The 22,805-nt window shown below is 33.2% G+C and overlaps 1 protein-coding gene across 2 annotated transcripts in view; it reads right to left on the minus strand.

Annotated features, from left to right (window-relative positions):
* Positions 1-22,805, minus strand: part of LOC145331048 (uncharacterized) — a 456,415-nt gene that overhangs the window by 18,095 nt on the left and 415,515 nt on the right. For both annotated transcript variants that reach the window (XM_080175663.1, XM_080175664.1), the window contains 3 exons: positions 22,606-22,673; positions 17,217-17,360; positions 1,828-1,948 (listed from right to left, as the gene is read on the minus strand). In XM_080175663.1, coding sequence (XP_080031789.1) covers positions 1,828-1,948; positions 17,217-17,360; positions 22,606-22,673 — 333 coding nt within the window. The remainder of the gene's footprint in view (positions 1-1,827; positions 1,949-17,216; positions 17,361-22,605; positions 22,674-22,805) is intronic.

The following is a 22,805-nucleotide window of genomic DNA, read 5'->3' on the forward strand; positions in this document are numbered from 1 at the left end:
TATGCATTATTGATTTATGGCTATTCCAGATTATTTGTAGGCCTTCTTATGCCGCTTAAAACAGTGTGCGGGCATGATCTGTACGTATAGCCGTTTGGCAGCTAGCAGCCTTTAAAATTCATAGATTTTTGAAAATATTGCTTACCAGCAATATTTTACCGTGAACTGCAGTAGATCCAAAAATTCTATTATAGCAAAAAAGCATGAACGTCCAAGCTTTTCATTAATTGGGCGGGGGTTAAATCAGTGGGGGAAGAAGGGAGTAAACACTCCTTTACTCCATACCCCTTTGGCAAAGAGTTGCCATTACTTATTCTGAAAATTTGATTCATCTAACTAGTAAATATATTTTTTTCCTGAGACAATACCCCTCTATCTCTGGAGATATTTTACTTTTTTTATGCATCCTTTTTTTGGTGAAGGTAAAATTGAGGGATTATTTATTCAAATTGTATTGCTTTAAAAACCTTAAACATTGCATTGCAAAAGAGCAAAAGGTGATTTCATAGTTAATTTTATAACAATTTGTTTAAAAGCTAAGCTTTGTTATTTTTTAATCTTCTACTTTTATGAGCTACCCTTCAATTTTTTTAACTCATTCAAAAGAAAGGATGAAGGAAAGAGCAAAAGAAATTATGTGTGTTTGTATTTTAGAAAAAATCTTACAAAAAGTAAGTAAAATACTTTCTCTTGAAGACGTTTTCTAAAAACCTTATTGCTCAATCAGCAGCCCAAAACTAAGTCATTGTGGCTAAACCAAAATAGGGGTAATTTCCCAAAAGAGCGTCCCTGACAAGCTGCAAAAGTTTACACAAGAAAAAAATAGCAACATTTCCCCCACACAAAAAATTAATTTTTATAAAAAATCTTCGAATAATTTTTCTTCAAATTTTCGACGATTTTTTTCAAGTTTTTTGAACATTTTTTAAAGATTTAATATTTTTTACAATATTGTATGGATATTATTGAATAGATCTTTCTGCGGCTAGCATCTTCAAGGATTTCATGCGGGTTGATATTCTGATATTTTAATCATGTAATGTTTGTATCAATTTGAATTTTTGAATACAGAGTTTAAAGATTTTAACATAGTCTTATATAAAAGTAACAGGATGTCTATCTGCCATATTGTCTGCAGCTTAAGATCTTCAAAGATGCCTCTAGGGGCGAAGCCGTTAGTATTTATATAGTTTTAAATGCATTAACAAATATTTGATGATAAAAATTGCGATGTTTCTAATCCTATCTTTTATCATTATAACTTGTTTTGAAAAACTTGAAAATTTAAATGAACTTGCTAATATTTAACTAAGTTTTATTTAAAAGTGCATAAATAGATAAGTAATTAACAGATAGACAATTAGTTTAAAAGATTGGTTGTTAGATCAATAGATTTATAGATAGGTTAACACATTAAAAGATAGATTCTTAGAAAGATTGACGAGTATTAAAATAGATTAATGACATATCAGCCAGTTGATAGATAGATTTAATTTTAAAGAAAGATTATTATTTTGAGATAGAAAGGATATACACTAAGATAGTTAGATAGCAATATACTATAGTTATTCATCGAATCGTATTATAGACAACTTTTCGCGGTTATAAAATGAAAAAATAAAAAAAGATTAAAACCTATTTTGTTAGCCTCTATGTGCTGGAGCCTGGTCTAACAAAAATTACATTAATTTTATGATTTTTATTATATACTTGTGGAAAATTGTCTGTAATACGATGCTAAACATGATTTTAATAGTATGACTGAGAACTGGTTCTAATCCAGCGGATATCAAGCTTTAATGGAAAATAAAAGATATGAAATCCTACCAGTAACTCTGGGCATCTTGGCCTTGAGCATCTCGAGGGCAACGATGTTGATGAGCATGATCCAGATGGGAGAGTCCAACAGCTCCTCCTCGTTCTTCACCAGGCTCACCGTTGAGATACACTGAAATATAAACATAGAGTCAAATCAGGGAGGGAGGGGTCAGTGAAATGTAAATTACACTTGTACCAAAAGTAACAGGATTGGATTCTCCTTAACAGGGTAAATTCTCATAAGTCCCGGGAAGGTTTATAACTATTTTGTGGGAGGGTACCTACGCCACTAGATGCCTCTAGTGGCACTTTAAATGTTTTTTTTTATAATTAAAATGTGTCTATTTTACGTTTGACGTTTATGTTGGCGTTGAACTCTCTTTCTAAAATCGAGTACGTAAAAAAAATTCTTTTTTTTTGTGATTTCTCTTAGGAGGGTGGTGGTGGCGTAGCCGCTAGTATAAAAATATTTCAACACGTACGTATGTACGTACGGTCGGAAATCCGACGAACTGGTAAACAAAATTGTCCTTGGATTATTTGACAAGAAAAAAATTATGGTTTTCTTACAAGCAACATGATCTTTAACTTTTATCTCTTTATTTTGGTTAAAATGATTTTATTTCAAGGTTGTAATGTTGTCAAATAAAGGAGATAAAAAATATTTTAGTAGCAAAGCTACTGTAAAATTAAAATAGGTTTTATCCGCCAATCTGCCTGTCAAAAATCTGTTTTATTCGGTTCAACCCTCTCGGGATTTTATCCTTAAAACCTTGCGGTAGCATCACCACTGCCTTGAGTTAACCTATACTATCCAATTTAACCTAACCTAACCCAATAAGATATATTGTCTTAATATATTGAGTGGTTTGAAATATATAATAGCATGGAAGCAATTGTCCTTGTTTAAACATTATTACATTTTCTTAATCGACAAAGAAAAATAATTAAAAATCCACGAAGAAAGGCTAATTTTATTTTATTAAGAATTGTCAGTTATTTAAAATTGTATTTTTTTAGTTTATAAACTATTTTATATAAGAATATTAAAACCGTTAAAAAGCTTTAATTGAGGAAATGAAAAGAAAAGCCAATTAAGAAAATGTTTAAACAAGAACCATTACGTCCAATAACTTATTATAGGTTTGCATTGCTAATTAAATTATACCCAATCAACCTTGGAATCCATATACCAAAACTCAAAGTAATAAGAGATGATTAAATAAATCATGTGTAAAGTCGACAATGTTGAAAATGGAAGATCATACTTTCAAGAAATGCTTAAAGAGTTACTACACTTTCTTAATTGTGTCGAACTGTTTAAGTAATCATCACGCAAAGTTTGAAAACTATAGTGCGGTTTTAACATGTCTAAATTAACGGCTAGAGCTATCCGTTACGGACGACGGGTAGCCTCTAACGGTAGAAAATCTTAGCTTTTTAATTTGCATTTTCAAATGCATTTCTACATATTTTTAAAAGAATTTTCTTAATGTATTTTTACATATTTTGCTCTTTTTCTCTCTCCAATTTCCAAGATAGTTTTTATTAGTGCAGCTCAGGGTTCTAAAGGGATAAGACAATGGCCGATAAATTGATGTACATCCCCAATGATAATACATAAAATTCTCTCTCCTGTAGATTTCAACTAGTGGTTAAAATGTTATGTTACTCAACTTAATGAACCAACCAATCAATGTAATAAAAGCCCCCAAAGTTGATAAATCAACGAATAAGAAAAGTTTGGGGACTAGTCCCATTTCTTGATGAGTGCAACTGCTCTATAACTAGGATCAGTCCGTACTTCTGAACACTCAAAGCTCTTGGGAAAGAAAGTGTTCATGAAGAAAGACATTCATTTTAGCTAAATAATTGCTTTGAAACTTTTCCAAAATTTATCATTAAAATTTCTGTAAAATCATATTAAAGACCTTTAATTTGAAATCTGAGAGTGTTTATTTGAAGAAGAAAACAAGGATGATTCTAGCAATAAGTAGCGCAGCTAACAACTAAAATTTCGTAAGTTGAGTAGACATCAGAATTGGTACAAAGGACAACAAAGCAACCAATCTTACAATAACCTAGACCCAAAAGTGTTAAGCCAACGTATGGCAGATCGGGGGTCTGTGTAATCTACAGTCCAATATAAAGGAGAACCATATAGTTTAGCGAGATCCTTTGCTACAGACACACAGACATCTTGTTACTTTAGTATACACTAGCAGCTTCGCCCCTAGAGGCCTCTAGTGGCACTTTGAATTCCTTTTTTATTTCAAATATCTAATTGCAGAAATAATTGGTCTTTGTTTCGTTGAAGTCTCTTTTTTGGGAAGGGTAATTTTTTTCTAGGGGCGATTTCTCTTGGGAGGGTGGTGGTACCCTCCCCCAAAATAGTTATGAACCTTCCCGGGACCTATGAGAAGCTACCCTGTTAAGGAGAACCCGATCGGTTCAGCGGTTAGCGAGATCCTTTGGTACAAACACACACACAGAGAAACAGACATCCTGTTACTTTAGTATACACTAGCGGCTTCGCCCCTAGCCTCTAGGGGCTTTGCCCCAAGAGGTTTGATCAACCTAATTTTTCGTATTTTAGATTTTTTTTTGGGGGGGGAGGTATTTTTCATTTTTAGGGGGGTTGGGGGTGTCCCACCCCCCAAGAAAATAGCTTAAAACCATCACGGGACCAGTAGGTATATTCCCTGAAGAGTAGAGCCCAATCGGTTCAGTGGTTACTGAGATCTTAAGCTTCAGACGGACAGACAGACGGACAGACAGACAGACAGACAGACAGACAGACAGACATCGTTCTACTTTGTATTATAGATATAGTAACACCCTATTCATCAATTTTAATAAAAGACAAGTTACAAAAACAAACTATAGAGAAGCGCCACTCTTTTTATGATTTTCCGTACAAATACTTTGGAAATGACTTGAAATCTTATGAAGAAGAAGGTTAAGGTTTCTGTTTTTCAGGGAGGGAAAAGATAATGGCAGCTAAATTAATCTTCATTAACCCTTATATTTATCAGCTATTAAAGGAAATATTTCAAACTAAAGATACTCGAAAGATCTTTTTTATCTTCCAAAGGCGTATCCGCGTTTCCCTGCCTCTTTTTAATATAATTTATTTGGAAAATATAAACAAACATGATAAGAATTTTTTTTATTTTTAAACAGTTGCCACAAAAATTTAATTTAAAGAAAATCCGCGAATATTAAGGATACAAACTTTTGTGCTGTTATTATATCATATTTTTTCATAGAATGTTTAATTAAATTATCAAAATTAAACCTGACACAGAATATTATACTTTTTTGTTAGAAATGTTATATCATTGTCCATTGACATTTCCCTGAATCCATTTGTTAAACATTTTAGGATAACGGGTGAGGTTACCCTCCACCCCCCCCCACCCCCCCACTCACTACCCGCAAAATTTGGTGTGCGAATTTTTTCCTTCTACTGTCTCTCATTATAAAATATATCCATAGGATAGGACAATGAACGATAAATTGATCTTTCCTCTAATATTTATGTACAAATTCTGTAATTACAAAGTGAATGTAGATTAATTTTAATCGCCATTGTCCTTTTACTCTCTCCTTTATACCTTAACTAGCCAAGAGCGCGCTATGAGCGCGCTATTGGCTGCGCGTTTCTTTACTATCTTCTGATATATTATTTGTAGGATCAAAATATTATTTTGTATTTCAATTATTGTATATTACAAATATTAATTCAAATTAATACATCCTTGAATACAATGTTATTTACATAATCATCAATTAATGCAATTTTCAAATTTTCTGATGATCTTACTCTTGAAATTTTTCAAGAAAAATCGTGGTGCAGGCACCACCTAAAAAATTCAATTCTTTTATTGTCTTATCCCCAACTAATAGCTATTTATCCCTGACTATTAACCCTTTACTTTCATTGTCGTATACCTGACTATTAACTCTTTTCTTCCAATGTCTTATCACTGCCTTTTAAATCTTTTCTTTCATTGTATTATCCCTGAATATTAAACTTTTTCTTCCATTGTCTTATCTCTGACTAAGAAAGTAAGAAAAAAATCAAACTACAAATATTCATATTTTTAAAAGATTTAATGTCCCTCTCTATCATCCCTTTTCTTCCGTCTCTTTATTAGTTTCATTATTTTATTTAAAAACATATTTATAATTTTGCCTCTCTTTTTAAAAAAATATTAGGTATGGGATCCTACTATATTTTTAAAATTTTTTTTTTAGAAAAAGGAAACATGTTATAAAACTCAAAATGTTGTGTTGCGATAATCACGCAACTCCCAAAATGTTAAATTTAAAATCACGCAACCCCCCTGTTTTTATTTACCCTTCAAGGAAGATTTCTATATTTTTTTTAGTGTACGAAGCATTCAAAATTAATTAGTGGGATTTTAAGTTTATATTATAATGTCTCATCCCTCCCTGATAAAACTTTTCTTTTCAAAACACAAATCTATAACAATTTCAGTATTCTAAAAGATTCCTTCTTCTATTGCATTGGCTGAGTGATTTTGAGGGCTAAGGCGTCTGCTTATATAACTATTAGAGGCCGCGTTCTAAAATTATCACGCGATTGGCTAGATTTATTCAATGTTTTATTTACTTTCTTTTGGTTTTACAATATATAAGATTTTACACACAAAAAATTATTGTAATAATATCCTTGTTTATTATTTCCATTATGCAAAAATTATGCCCACCAAACCTCCGTTTTTAACACAGCATGAGAGAGAGAGCGAGAGAGAGAGAGAGAGAGAGAGAGAGAGAGAGAGAGAGAGAGAGAGAGAGAGAGAGAGAGAGAGAGAGAGAGAGAGAGAGAGAGAGAGAGAGAGAGAGAGAGAGAGAGAGAGAGAGAGAGAGAGAGAGAGAGAGAGAGAGAGAGAGAGAGAGAGAGAGAGAGAGAGAGAGAGAGGGGGTATTGTAGAAATTCCTATTTCTCTGTTAAATAGATTTGCTCTAGCAAAACTTACTTTATTTTTATTATTATCACCTAAATTTTTGTCTAACATATCTTTATACCTACTGTCTAGGGCTTAAAGCGGCAGTCTCATGTTAGAAAGGTTTTCGGTTCTATTCCTCCAAGTGTTGAAACCGAATATTTTTAAAACCTTGTAGTAAGTATGAAGGGTTATTTTGATTGTAGATTAAGAATTCGATAACAACTGAACTGATTTAATTCTTCTTTTAAATCCAAATTTTTGAATTTTTTTAAAAAAACTAAAATTATAACTGGTGGTTGCTTGACCTCCCCTCTCTTTTCCCACCAAAAAATAACTAAAATCACCCTACCCCCAAAAAACACTTCGGGGATTAGAACCTGGATGATAGATGGTTCTCTGCAGTCACTGTACCAAAGAACTATTAGAACTAAATTGTTTTAGTGGAAAATCTGTCCTATTCTTACATCAGTAAATAAAATATGATGTCCATTTGTTTGTCTATCTGTTGGTACCAAAAGAATCTTGCTAACCACTAAACCGATATGGTGCTCTTATACAGGATAGTTTCTTATGGGCCCTCGGAAGGTTTATAACTATTTTGGGGGAGGGTATTATCACACTGCCAAAAAAATCACGTTAGAAAAAAATTACAATCCACCCCAAAATTAAAAACTTAAATTAAAAATGGAGGTTAATTGGCCTTTCCCCCCCCCCCCCTCCACCCCACCCAATAAAATCACAACTCCCCCAAAAATTTGATGAAAGATTGGGGGTTTGAACCGGAACTCTAGATCTTACGTTACCGGTGTTTAACCTCAGGGCTATTGGCACCACTAAATTTTATTTTGAAAATTGGTCTAATTGTAAACAATGACTATATAAATAAAATATTGTCTACTGTGTTTTAATATTAATTTAATTGAGTTCTTCTTTTTCTAGTATCGCTTCTGGTGGATAAGAAGCGGATATCAGTCATACTGATAAATTATTTGGGATCATATTCTATTCAGTTTTTGTTGACATCGTTGAAAAAAATATTATTTTTAATCTTACTTCTGTACATTTTTATATCCGTGGAAATCTTCAAAAAATTTGTGTTTCTTGGCATTAAATATGTCTATTTTCTCCTCGCATTTAAGCGCCGTCGTAGCTCTGTGGTAGAGTTACAGTAAAATTTTTCTTTTAGATTTTACTTTATCTGTAGGTCGCGTGTTCAAATCTCCGCGGTCAAAGAACAAAATTATTTTTTTTTATTTTCTGAAATTTTCTCTCTCTCTTCTCTCTCTCTCTCTCTCTCTCTCTCTCTCTCTCTCTCTCTCTCTCTCTCTCTCTCTCTCTCTCTCTCTCTCTCTCTCTCTCTCTCTCTCTCTCTCTCTTTCTCTTTTTTTAATTGCTTTTTCCAAGATTTTAAGTGACTTTTTAAAATTGGTTTTATTTTTTTTTACTTACGATGTTATCAATGTTAAAAAATAATATTTTTGTTCACTGAGGTGGTTTTAATCCGATATGCTTCAGACTGCTGGGATTAAAACTTTAATTTGAACTTATCCACTGAGCTACAGAGTAGATTACAATGAGTGAATTTAAACAATGAGTGTTGAAAATGTTGTCTACTTTGTCTTTTTCACCAAGAATGTTCGGTTGTTTTCATAGCTCATTGACTTAAATTTTACTGTTTTATACCTATTCTTCTTTTAGAGGTTATCGTGCTAGTTGGAAGGTTTTAACTCCATGTCAGCTAATATTTTTTTTGATTAGAGAGAGAAATGTTATGAAAATGATTATGTTGTCTTTTTTCGCTATACTTATATAAAAATCACATTAAATTAATTGTGCCGCTGTAGTCTTGGGGCAAATTTTTACGTAACTTATCTAAGAATTCCAGTTCAAATCCCGGCAAGTAACTTAAAAGATTGTAGCTATCATCCATATAATAAAGTAGCAGGATGTTTGTTTGGCTCTCTGTTCATTTATTTGTACCAAAGAATCTCACTAACTACTGAAACAATATAGTTCTCCTTTACAGGTTAGCTTATCATAGTTCCTGGGAAGGTTTGTAACTATTTTGAGTGAGGGTTCCACCACCCTCCTAAGAATAAATTAAAACCAATTTTTGAGCCCTTGCCTTTAGCATTTTGTGACTAATTTAACTGGCTTTGATCGTGTAATTGTACATATTTATCTCCGTGAAAAGCTGTTTATAATACAATGCATAACTGGATAGTCAACGTTTTTTGGAAAAATTCTTTTCTTTTTTAGTCTTGTGGTTAGCGTCAAAGTGTTGTATTACAATGGTTGCAGGATCTAGACTGTGCAGGAAAAATTATTATTTGATTATGGGATAATAGACATCAAGTTGTTCTTCCTTTAAAAATAACATATAACAGTAGTGCTTCGAAACTGATTTATGTTCGTTGGATTATAACCGGTTCTCAGCCATACTGAAAAATTATGTGCAGAGTACGGGAGAGAGAGTATTGTATTCTATACCTAAATTTTCTTGTATAATATCTTATCTTCTTTAGTGTAGGGGTTATCGCGCTAAGGTATGGATAGGAAGATTGCAGGTTCAAATCCACCAATGTTAAAGTTTTACTATTTTATCAATTGTCATGATATCTACTCTCTAAGCAAATTATAAAAAAGCTTTTTTTATATTTTAAGTGAATGTTGTTATAATGTAGTTTTTAAAAATATTATTACTTTTACCAAATATTACTTGTTATCTCAGACATTGAAAATTATATTTTGAGGTTGGGTAGATTCGAACACACAACCTTCCAACTGGAACCTCACCTCTACCCCTGAGCCAAAATGACAGACATGAAAATCCATGAAATTTTAAAGTATACTATAAGAAATAAGTTTTTGTTTACTATGTCTTTTTTCACCTCTGATAATTGGATTCTTTCATAGCTTAATTATAGAATGTTGGTTTCCTTATCCGTGAGTACCGGGTTCGATTCTCTCCGAGAGGGGCGGGGTTTTTGTTGATGTCAAAAATTGGAAGAATTTATAGAATAAAAGTTGTCGCAAATATAGGTATTAAATGAATAAGTTGCTTAAAATCAACCTAACCCCAAACTTATACAACATTAACTTTAATATTGTTAAGAAAGATAAATTAATCTTCCATTAACCTTTCCCAGTATTCTATCTGTCATTTGGGTGACCCCTAAAATGGTGGGTCCACGTATTACGTGCATGACAAATATCTCGAGTTTTTTCCGTCTTAATTTCTTACGACTTTTATACAGTTTTGTATTGTGGGAGGCGTAGTTAGACAAATTAGTTGGGGGGAAAGTACAAAGTTTATACTGAGTTAACACTTTAAGGACAATAGGGATGAAAAGTAGAAAATGTTATTTATGAAATAAAAAAATTATATTTGAATGTTGTATATTAAATAATGTATATCATAAATTAATTTTGAAATGGTTTATAGAAAAGTAAAATCTTTAAAGGTTTAAATATAGATGTAACAAACAATATGATTCAAACGGCAGATTTAAAAAACTTTCAAAATTTCAACAATTGGACATGAGGGAAGTTAAAGACTTGAAATCTGATTTCTTTTAAAGCTGAGTAATAATTATTTAACGCATCGTATTATAGACAGCTTTCCTCGGATATTAAAAATGAAAAATTATCAGATTAAAGCCCTGGAGGCCCTCCACAGTGCAGTGGTGAGGTAAAGTTTAGTAGCCCCGCTGAGTTAGGGCCCCCTGCACGGGTAAGGTTAGGTTAAACAAGGTAAGGGCTCTCCTCCACAGGGATTAGTTTAGGTAAAATTAAGTAGCTCCACAGGGTTAGGGCCTCCTCCAGAGATTGAGTTACGTTTAGTTAGGTTAGTTTAGATGAAATTGAGTAGCCCCATAGGGTCAGGGCCTCCCACAGGGTTTAGATTAGGTTAAACAAGGTTAAATTAAATTAGGTTAGGTTATATTGAGTTGTCCCGCTGAAATAGGGCCCTCCACATGGGTTGGGTTAGGTTAGGTTAGGCTATGTTAAGTTAGTTTAGGTAATGTTAAGTACCCTTGAAGGGTTAGCACATCCATAGGGGTTAGGTTATGATAGATCAAGTCAGATTAGGTTAGGCTAAGCTAGGCTAGGTTATGTTAGGTAATATTGAGTAGACCCGTTATGTTAGGGGTTAGTATAGAGTTAGGTAGGGTAGGTTTAGTAAGATAATCTTGGGTAACCCTGCAGGGTTAGAGCTGCCTCCAGGAGTCAGGCTATTTTAGATTCAATTAGGTAAGGTTAGGCTAGTTTAATTAATATTGAGTATCCCAAAAAGGTTAGGGTCCCCTGCATTGGTTAGTTTAGGTTAAGTTAGGTTTATTTAGATAGGAATAGATAATATAGAGTAGCTTCGCAGGATTAGGGCTCCCTGCAGGGTTTAGGTAAGGTTAGGTAAGGTCAGATAATATTGAGTAGCCTAATGGGTTTGAAACCTCCGCAGGGGTTAGATTCACTTTGGCTCAGTAAAATTAGGTTAGGTTAGGTTTAGTTATGTTAGTTATAACAGAAACCCTCCAGGATTTACCCCCCTTCCCAGGGGTTAGGTTAGGTTAGGTTGAGTTAGATTAGTTTAGGAAATATTAAATAATCCTGACAGGGTTAAGGCCCTCCAGAGAGGTTAGGAACGGTTAATATTATTGGATATAAATTTGTGCATATACAGTAAATTATAATAACATTATGATTTTATGAAAACATTCATAAACAACATCTATAAATGCAAAGATCTGAAGTGGTAGGTCAAACGCACATCAACATTTGTAGAGTGTAAAACTGCTTAAATATAGGATACTGTTTAAGGACATACTTACATTTTTAGGACTTAATTATAGAGAAGCTTCGGCTAAAACACTGTACAATGTTGTCTTAGGAATCATTATTTCAATTAGTGCCAACTATCGCAAAAAAAAATTTAAAATCAACATGTTTGAAATGGACATACAGAAATTCTAGTAACATTTACTTAACAGATGCTATGCTTCCTAAATCGTATTTGACTTATATAGGAATCAACATACAAAATTATTTAATTGATAAGAAAAAATGTCTAAATTAACAAAAAGAGCTAACCGTCACGGCCGGACAGACAGACTGACCGATCGACCATAATTATAGAGAAGCTTCACTTTAAAAATTTCCGAATTCATTATTTTCAATTTATTTGTAATTTAGATTGTTTGCGGTGTTCTTTGCTAAACTAGTCCCTTTGAGGAAACCATAATTTTTCCATAAAAATTTAGCCATCTTTATTATATAGCAGTTAAAATCTTTAGCTTTTTCAAATACCAATTCTTACAGACGAACACATTAAAATTTTGAGTTATAGAGTAGTTCTTCTACTAAAAAAATCATTTGGTACAACTAATTTGTCTTAACTAAAGCATTTGTTTAAAGTCAAAAATATATAACAACATTCATTTTGTATGTTTACTCACTGAGAACTATCGCCAAAATTTCAAAGAATTTAATTAAACGAAAAAATCTAAAAATTATTATTGATTAATATAATCTCGAACGGTTGTTATTAAATTATCTTTTAAAATTAAATTTCTTTTTTCTTTTAAAAAATCAATACAACAATGTACCTTATAACATTGTGTACTATTATCAATTTGAATGTAGAATAATAGAGGCGTTTCAAGGGGGGCGTACAAAAAAGTGGTTAATTCACCACCATTAATTAAACAGTTTTGAGAATAAAAATATAAAAAATATTGATTTTTTATACATGTATCATATTTTATTTCTGATTATCTTTCATTTCAACAGTAACGGGTGACTTTAGCTTAGGCGTCAATTTATTCGCAGAATATAAAATGTGTTCACTTTAAAGTAAAACGAGGATGACAACATCCATAAAATCAAAGTTCTAAAATCAGAAGGAAGAACAGTCAAACAATAAATTACGAACATTAATTTCCAAGTCTAAACAAAATTGTACATACATTTTTTGTAAAATTGCATGAATATAGGAATCAGTAAAAGGACATACTTTCATATTTAGGATTTGATTATAAGGATGCCTTGCTTATAATACTTTAACTTATTTTCCTAGGAATCATTATTCCAAAAACCAGATAAAAAGGATAAACAGCATCTTTTAATGGAGTTACTGACTTTCTGATAGATAATATAGAGTTGCTACGCTTTCTTATTCGTACAAAACTGTTCTAAATTGTGCCTAACTGTCATAGGAATCATTATGAAAAATTCGAAATTGATATGACAATTCTAAAATGTCGATTTTAATTATTATTTCATACAAAAAATGTTGTCAAAAAAGTTACAAATCAGCATGTTTTAACCCTTAACAGTCGGGCCCCTTACCGCACCTTAATCAGTCGGGGGGGGGGGGGGGCGTTCAACGCTCCCCCTTATTATCTCAGTTCCTATTAGAGCTAGAGGGCTATATTTTTTGGTGCAAGTCCCCTGTGTTATGATGAATTTCCGACCTTAAGTAAGTCAAAGTCAATTTTTGCTTCCTTCACCCTTTTATTTAACAACCTTTGTTTTTAGGTCCTTTTTTACTTAAAAATTTTAAACGGCTGTAACTTTTTTATTTTTGAAGCCAGAAGAAAATTTTTTTGCAGAAAATGTTTATTTTTATGTAAATTTTATATTTGAAATATCAAAACATAAATTTCAGCGGCAGCAGCTATATTTGGCAGCTGCCAGCCGCCGCAGTCGGCGGTCGGCGGGAAAACGGCGGCGGATCTTTATACATTATACATTATGTAGACATGTAAGAAAAGCTTAAGTTTAAAGTTTGAAGTCTCTAAGTCAAAAATTGCGGCCACAGGAGCCTTTTAAAGATTTCTGGAGACCTGGAGGATCAGGACCTGCAGGATCATACCTGGAACCTGAAATTGACTTGAACACCTGTATTTAATATGAGGATGTACTACTAAAGGATATTTTAGTATTTTGGTAAGATAAAATGCTTTGTTTAATTAAAAAAATATTTTTGTTCTTTACCTGGATGACTCTGCCAGGTTTGCTGGCATCCTGTGCCCGCCAGGATGGAGATATTCAAAAAATTCCAACTCTCAGTTATGTGTCTTACCCACACTTAAAAAGTCAAGCAGTATGGGCTCTTTATCTTTCACACACAGAAAATGAGATAGAAAAAAACGGATGGGGGGGCGTTCAACGCCCCCCCCCTCTCCGACCGTTAAGGGTTAAATGAACGTACAGACTTTCTTGGTAGAGTTGCTACACTTTCTAATTCGTATGGACGGACGTACGGGCGGGGGGACCGATGAAAATTATAGAAAGGCTTTTTTTTAAATGTTTGCAGGAACAAATTGAGCTGAAAAATGAATCTTTTATTTGTTTGCAATTTACTCTATAATTTAAAATGTCTTTTAGTCCGTCTAAAAGAGTGTTTGTTTTATAAAGAATTTCTGTATTTCCTACCCTTTTACTTTAGTATCGAAGCTACTCTATAATTCAAAATGTCCGTATTTCGGTTGGAGACAAAGTGGGGGGAACGTGATTTTCTCGGCTCCTATGACAGATAGAAGGCTGAAACTTTTTGTCAACATTCCCAACACTAACGAGCATAATTAACTTTAACACATTCATAGCGGTCGGACTGCTTTTTAGCAGGTTTTAGGCTATATTTGTATTTTTCAAATTTTTCACCATAACTTTGGTGTTTATGGTCCGATTTTCAAATCTTTTTTAGTTATTGATATCTAAATTAAATCCAGCATATAATTTACTTTGGCCGTTGGTATGTCAATCATTATAGAAAATAAAATAAGGTTTTGTGTTTATTTTTTCCAGTGAATCTTTTCTTGATTTTAAAGATTACTCTTTCATTCTATTTGTATGTATTCCCATCCACGATTTTTGTGCCACGCTACTTATGGATGTTGTCATCCTTGTTAGGCCCTTTTTAAAGATTTTAAGCTGCTGTAGTTTTCTTTATTTTTGAGGGTAGAAGAGCAATTTTTCCAAAAAAAAAGTTTATTTTGTATTAGAATTCTCAAAATATAAACTTCAGTGGTGTACTTGGAATTTGTCTGTCACTGCAGTTAGCGGTTGGTGGGAAAATAGCGGCAGATTTTTATGACATTTTAATATGTCATGTTAACATGTTAGTTTAAGCTTGGAGTTTAAAAATAAAATTATCTTAGTCTAAAAGTGCTTTCATAGGAGCCATTTAAAGTTTTATGCAGGTCATACCCAAAACCTGAAAATGACTTTAAACCCTATATTTTAAATTGATATGGACTACTATAGGATCTTTTAATACATTGGTAATGTAAAAAGCTTTGTTTAAGTAAAAAAAAATATTTTTGTTCTTCACCTGCATGATCCTGCCTTGTTTGTTCGCATCCTGTAACCCCAAGGATGGAGATGTGGACTCTCACACATAAAATTAGATAGAAAACACCTGAGGAACTCTAGAACAATGGTTTCCTAATAGTTTATTTGTTTGTTTTATCAAGGTAACGACTTACGGTCGGAAATTTTTTAACAACCAGGGAATATGCACACAACCTTCTTGCTGTAATAGAGGATGATATAAAAGGTTAAAGGAAGCGTTCAATGCCCGTCCCCCTCCTCCCCACTCAAAAACGGAAGGGGTAAAGCTACCTACAACTGCCATTGTTTTCAAAAATGATTATATGAATGGTGTCAAGAAGTTTCAGGTGTCTATCTTGAATAGTAGCTGAGAAAATCACCTTTCCCCTACTCCATTTATGACAAAGTTAAGTATAGATGGATATTTTGGAAATAGAGTAGCTTCGCTACTAAAAAAAAGTGTCATGACATCCTAGAAGTAACTCGCATTTTTACATTAGTTTCATACGAAGTTGTCTGCGATGTCATCGCTAATTTTTAAAATCAAATTGATATTTTTGTTATACAAAATTAAATTTCTTGATAATTTTAATTGCTTTTTAATACAGAATGTATATATTCTAAATATAAATTAATTTTGTTTCTACTAAGGCGTTGCAAAATTTTAAGTTCGCCAAAATTGAGATATGCCAGAGAGCCGGACCCACCATTTTAGGATTCACCGTCATTTGGTATACCAATAAAATTAATTGGAATTTATCAGGGATAAGGGGATAGAAAAATTGGAGGTAATTAGATATTACCTCCAATCACATGAAAGGAAATTTATCACTTTGTAGGTAGTAATACCAAGAAGAAGAAATAGTTGTTAATCAATTTTACAGCTATTATCCTCCCCCTCCCTGTAATTTGCTGTTTATCAAATATTTTAAGGAAGCTATTAGAAAAAGGTTTTAGCGGTAAGTTATCACTTTCGCAAAAATCCCCCAAATCTTATTGTCTTTCTATTTTTTTCGCGAATATGAAACAATAATTGTGGAATTATTCCATATTGTTACAGAAATTCTAATGTTTTAGGAGGGTAAAATGATTGATTTCAATTTTTTTTTTGAAGGAAACTCTCCCTTTCGCCCTTAAAAGTTAAAGGTTTTAATCCACTTACATATAAATCTAATGTAGAAAAGATTCACCTTTTATATAAACCACTACGATTTGACAAAAATGTTAGAAACCATATTTTAACGTAGGAAAAAAAACGGTTATGTGTCCTGAACTAATGTCATTAGGATACCTAAGGTTAGACACTGACTGAAATTCAGCCCACAGTGCGTTTAAAGACGCTTTGACTTTAGTGTCAGAACCTAAATTAGGACATAGTGCATTTCATTACCCTAGGTTAGGTAACTTCATTTCACTTTTCAATAAAATCTAAATTTGTTCAAAATTTTAAATAAATAATCTTTGCTTTTCTTGTCATGATTATGCGGTAACTCCTAGTGGATTTGTCCCAATTTAGGTTCTGACACTAAAGTCAAAGCACCTTCATACGCACTGTGCAGCTATTTTATTCGGTTTGAATTTTGTAATCTTTGTGCATGTATAAAATAAACCTTCATTTTGATGAAACTAATTTAAATCTCTGTTCCGCATTTTATATTGTCTCGCCTCCAGCCATAATTTGAGTGACCAATTTTTGGGTCAAAAAAGGGATAATTTATGTTTATTACGAGGTCATTTAAAAGGAGTTTTAGCAGGGTGGGAGAGGACATTGGACTGTAAATTATACTTGTACCCAAAGTTTAAAAAAAATATATCTTGGTTGGTTCAAACTAATTGTGTTCAAACTTTTTAATAAACAATTTTTAATTGCAGAAAGGGTAATTTAATTTAACATAATTAATGTCTTATCTTAGATAAAAATATATATGACAAATTAACAACCCTAAAATCGGTGCAATTAATAAAACAACTGTTTTCAATTTCAGAGTAGCTTATCTTTGTCATTCGTACAATTTATTTTAATTACTTCTTTTAACATTAAAAAATAGCTGTCTGTCTGTCGTTCGGTCTGCCAATTTGTAACTCTACCTGTGTTTCCAGCTTCTGACGCTCTGGGTACTGGCGCTTGAGCTCTCTGTTCACATTCTGTTGGAACTTCTTCATGTCGAAGAGCTTGAAGGGTTTCTCTGCCTCCAGCAAGCCGTTGGGCAGCTTCAGGATGTCGTTGGATACCTAAAAAAGATCAGTATTGAGATAAAATGTTTTGTTTTTGTGAATTATATAATCGCTGCCTTATTTGAATAAGGAAATTATAAATGATTATAATGGACACAAAAGTTATTCTAATATTGTTATCAGTATATCACAATGATTGAATAATCATTATCAAGGCCAAATGTTTTTTTTTTAAACTTATGGTCCTTTTGCATGCTATAATTGTTATCAAAGAAACTTTGGGATGCTGCTCGATACCTGAGGTGGATTCTTAAACAACTTTTTGGCTCACTGCCTCACTAAAATTAGTGAGACTCAATAAAAATTTTGTGAAAAATCCTCCAAAATCGCATAAAAAGTCTACAAAAATTAAATAAAATCGTAAAAAGGATTATTAACATAAGATTTTGTTTAGTTTTTGTAGATTTTGGAGGATTTTTTACAAAAAATTTTAGCCAGCCTCACTAATTTTAGTGAGGCAGTGAGCCAAAATTTTTTTAAAGAATCTACCTCTGGAATATTATAATAATCGTAATTGAGATAAAAGTATTGCTTTTCTGCATTTTGAAGCTCAAATTTCGCCTTTGATATAAAGTTATTTAGGTCATTAGAACACAAATTATTCCTTAAAATTTTTAACTACCAAAGTCAAAAGTAAGAATTTGCGGGAATTGTAAATATAGGATTTTTGTGCGTCTTTTCATGTGTCGTTAAGATCCCCTAGATAGCTTGAAAATTATTGATATTATTTAGGGGGTCAAAAACTTTTAATCGAGTATCTGATTCCTTTATCAACCCAGGATAACAATTCCGCTATGGTTCAGGGATAGGTCAATTGACGATAGATTAATACACCCCATAAATCATCATCATCAGGCGCATCTCTCTTTTTGACTGTTAAGTCCAGAGAATACGGACACCTTGTTCCTCCATGAATTCCTTTTTTTGGCAAGTGCTTCAGCTTCTCCCCATGTTAATTCCAAATTAAAGAGGTCCTTTTCAGTGCTCCGCCTCCAGGTCATTTTTGGTTGTCCCCGTTTACGTTTACCAGTGGTGGGGTTCCATTTTAAGCACTTTTTTGGAAACCTATTTTGTTCCATTCTGAGCACATGTCCTAGCCACCTTAGTCTTTTATATTTCACTTCTGCTTCAATACTATTGCACTTGGTCTTAGCATACAGATCAATGTTTGATATTTTGTTTGGCCAGAATATTTTGCAAATTCTTCTTAGGCAGCTATTGTGAAATGCATTAAGTTGATTTGTTTCAGTTTTCACAGTTCTCCAGCATTCAGCTCCATAAAGAAGAACTGATTTCACATTACTGTTGTAAAGTCTGATTTTTGTTTTCAGAGCAAGTTTCTTTGAATTCCAAACGTTGTGTAGACTGTTGAAAGCAACCCTAGCCTTATCAATCCTGGTCTTAATATCAGCTTTTGAGCCATTTTCGCTGCTGATAACACTCCCCAGATAGGTGAATTTGTTGCTTTGTTTCAATTTTTCACCATTTATTGTTATATTTTGATCAGGGTTTGTAGGTATATTCATAATTTCGGTCTTCTTGACATTAACAAGGAGCCCGACTTGTCCTGCATATTTGACTAGTCTATCTGTTTTAGCTTGTAGATGCTTGATTGTTTCTGAAATCAGTGCCAGGTCATCAGCAAAGTCCAGATCCTCTAGGTGTCCTAGTATGCCCAGCTGGAGACCACGTTTTTTGTCCTCTGTGGTTTTCTTCATCACCCAGTCAATGACCAATATAAATAGAATAGGTGATAAAATGCATCCCTGTCTAACTCCAGTGCTTATTCTAAAGAAATCAGATGTCTTATTGTTTCCAACTGAAACACAGGCTTGGAAGTTGTCATAGAATTTAGTTATCATAATTATCATCTTTTCAGGTATACCATAACTTCTTAGTATTTTCCAGAGTGTTTGTCTGTGTATGGAGTCAAAGGCCTTAGAGAAATCAACAAAATTTACATGGAGTGGCTTGTTAAATTCAACACATTGTTCAATAACCGTCCTAAGGGTGAAAATTTGGTCAACACAGCCCCTTCCAGCACGGAATCCAGCTTGTTCTTCTCTTAGTTTATTGTCAATTTTCTCATCAATTCTGTTTAAAATAATTTTACATAGGACCTTGCTTGGGATAGAAAGCAGCATAATTCCTCTCCAATTATCACAATTGTTCAAATCTCCCTTCTTAGGAAGTTTTATGATTATACCTTTAGACCAGTCCGTTGGTATCTTTTCTTGCCTCCAAATTTTATCAAAGAGATCAGTTAGAGTCCTAGCAGAAAGATCTATGTCTGCCTTAAGCATTTCGGCAGTTATTAAGTCAGGTCCAGGTGCTTTGTCATTCTTTAGACTATGTATAGCAGCTTTAACTTCTTGAATAGTTGGTGGTCGTGTGTCTATGTCTATTTCATGTCCTGGTTCTGGTTCAGCAGTAATTTCTGGTTCAGGTCTGTTCAACACTTCTTCAAAATGCGATTTCCACCTTTCAGCAACTTCTTTTTCTGTAGTGAGTAATTTACCATCTTTAGCCTTGATAGTCTCACCAATCTTTTTGTTACATTTTCCACTTAGTTGCCTGGTTATGTTGTATACTGTTTTCATGTTACCGAAGTCAGCTGCTCTTTGGGCCTTTTCAGCCAGATTGTCAATGTAATCTCTCTTGTCTTTCCTTGTGCACTTTTTGACCTCTTTATCTTTAGCAGTATATTCAGTTCTTAAATTGCTCATGTCAGCCCAGTCTTGAGCACTATGAATTTTATTTTTAAGCTTCTTTCTCTCTTCTATTTTGTTCCATGTTTCATCAGAGATCCAGTCCTTTTTCTCTGGTTTCTTGTGTCCTAGGATTTCCTTAGCAGTAGATTGAAAGTTTTCTTTAATTGAAGTCCATGTGATCTCAGTCTCGTCATTTAGGTTCTCTAAGACCTGAAATCTATTTCTGAGTTTTAAGACAAATTCATTCTTTATCACAGGGTCCTTTAATCTTGAAGAATCATATTGTCTACCAATCTCACTCTTTTTATCATGGCCAGTACGCTTCAGCTTTAATTTAATCTTACTGACAACTAGTTCATGGTCACTAAATATGTCGGCTCCTCTGTAACTCCTACAGTCTTGCATTGACTTGACCCATTTTCTATTGATCATAATGTGGTCAATCATGTTTCTTGTTTGTCCATCAGGCGTTGTCCAGGTATATTTGTGAATGTTTTTGTGTTGGAATAGTGTACCTCCTACAACCATATCATTATTTAAACAGAATTCAAGTAAAAGTTCTCCATTTTCATTTCTTGTACCTATACCAAAGTGTCCCATTGCGTTCTCCACTCCAGTCCTGTCAGTTCCTACTTTAGCATTCATATCTCCAAGAACTAGGCACATGTCATGTTTGGGTACTGAGTTTCTGATTGATTGCAGTTGATCATAAAACTCTTGTTTTACTTCTCCATCTTTGTCATTTGTTGGGGCGTAGCATTGGATAATAGTCAACTTGCAATGCCTTGATTGGAATCTAGCCATAATTATTCTGTCTGATATAGGTTTCCAGTCTATTAGTGAATTGACATGTCGTTTTTGAATAATTATAGCAACACCATACATATGTTGGCTTTCATGACCAGAATAAAGTATTAGGTGGCCATCTTTGGTTGTAGTTTGTCCTTGTCCTGTCCATCTACATTCCGCAATTCCAAGTATTCCAATATTGTAACTTGTCATTTCTTTAACTACTTGGGCTGTTTTAGTTGACTCATACATTGTTCTAACATTCCAGGTTCCTATCTTACAGCTTTGCTTAGAACTTATTGGTCCTGTCATCAAGTTGATAGCTTCCTTTCGGATTTGACCATCATCTTTCATATTCTCAGTAAACTGAGCATCAGTTCCAACGGTTCTTGTTTCATGTACACCTCTGGCTGTGTGAAAGCCATAAGTGTTTGAGGTTCTGTGGGTGTTTTCGCTAACTGTGGAGATTTTTACAGGTAGGATAGTTAGTCCTACGCAAACCTTCCATATCCCTGGAAGGAAGGGTGACTGGTAGAGGAGGGACGTCAATATCCCCCAGTACTTCAAGAAGTACCTCCTGCCCTGCACCCCATAAATATCTTTGGGTAATTATTATATAAGAAAAGGATAGTGCTATCTATATGAATTTACAACCATTTCTCCCCCACCCCTCAAAAAAAAATATAATTAAAAGCAATTAGCGGCTGGCTTAATAGATCATCCATTGTCTTATCCCTTTATTCAAACACTTGTACTTAAAATTAATAATTTTAAGGGTACCGCCCCTCCCAAATTTAAGATATTAATGCTGATAATATACATCTGGCGATAGACTAAATTCTAAAGTGTCGTCTAAATGAGTTTTAGGAAATATCAAATTAAATTCAAAAATTACTTTAAAGCGTAACATTTTACAAAAATAAAGAGGATTTTAATGAAAACAAGAATGAAAACATCCATTAGAACAAGTTAGACAGACCTATTCAGTAATAGAGTAGATGTCCATTGGCAAACGGAATGTACACCAAAGAATCATTAAATCAATTTACCCTTGAGGACGTACAGAAAAGTGAGTTACAAAGTAGCTTCGCTACCAAGAGTTGACAAAAATTTAAGGAATTTGTATAAAACCAGCGTTTTTTTGCGATTATTACGAGATAGCATAAAAAATGAAAAATTCCAAGAAAAAATGTTTTTGATTCCCAGACACTTGTGCCAAGTTGGTTGTGTAAGCAAGAAAAAGTGTCAAAACGGGTTCCCACAACTTTGTTAGCGCAGCAACTATATAAGAATAACTTATTACTTGATTTATTGAAACTAAAAGCAGGATAGGGCCCCACAGGCATAGACAAAACCATTTGAATTAATTTTAAAATTGTGGGAGGAGGTGGTAAGTCTCAGTACTCTATAGGAACTTTTAAATAAGGAACCTCATAATTTGTAGAATTATAATTCTTATTAAACAAGAAACAAAGATAAGCGTAATAAAACCAGCAACAAAAAATAAAATTCTTAATTGCATCTTATTATTTACAACTTTCTGCGGAAATGAAATAAAAAAATATAAGATTAAAACTAGTTTTGAGTGGCAAAACTGTTATTCATTTCATGATTTTATTTTAAGATTCGTGTAAAAGTTTCTGTAATACGGTGCTATACCTGATTTTACAATATGAATCACAACCGGTTCTAATCCTACGGATATTAGTCGGTTTCAAAGTCAGACTGGAAAAAAAACTTACCGCATTTTCTTCCAGAGTATTCTTGACGTATATGTGTGACTTGGCCAACCGTTTTACCAAAATATTCCCTAAAAAACAAGAACGATTATGAATTATACCCAGGGAAGCGCAGTTTAAAAAACGAGAGGTATTTTAAGTAGTTAACAGTAAAATAGGTGTTTTTTTGAAGGTATGGTCAATAAATCACAGATAGTATATAT

The sequence above is a fragment of the Acartia tonsa genome, chromosome 11, assembly GCF_053477335.1.
Source record: "Acartia tonsa isolate MP-2025a chromosome 11, ASM5347733v1, whole genome shotgun sequence".
Classification (NCBI taxonomy): domain Eukaryota; kingdom Metazoa; phylum Arthropoda; class Copepoda; order Calanoida; family Acartiidae; genus Acartia; species Acartia tonsa.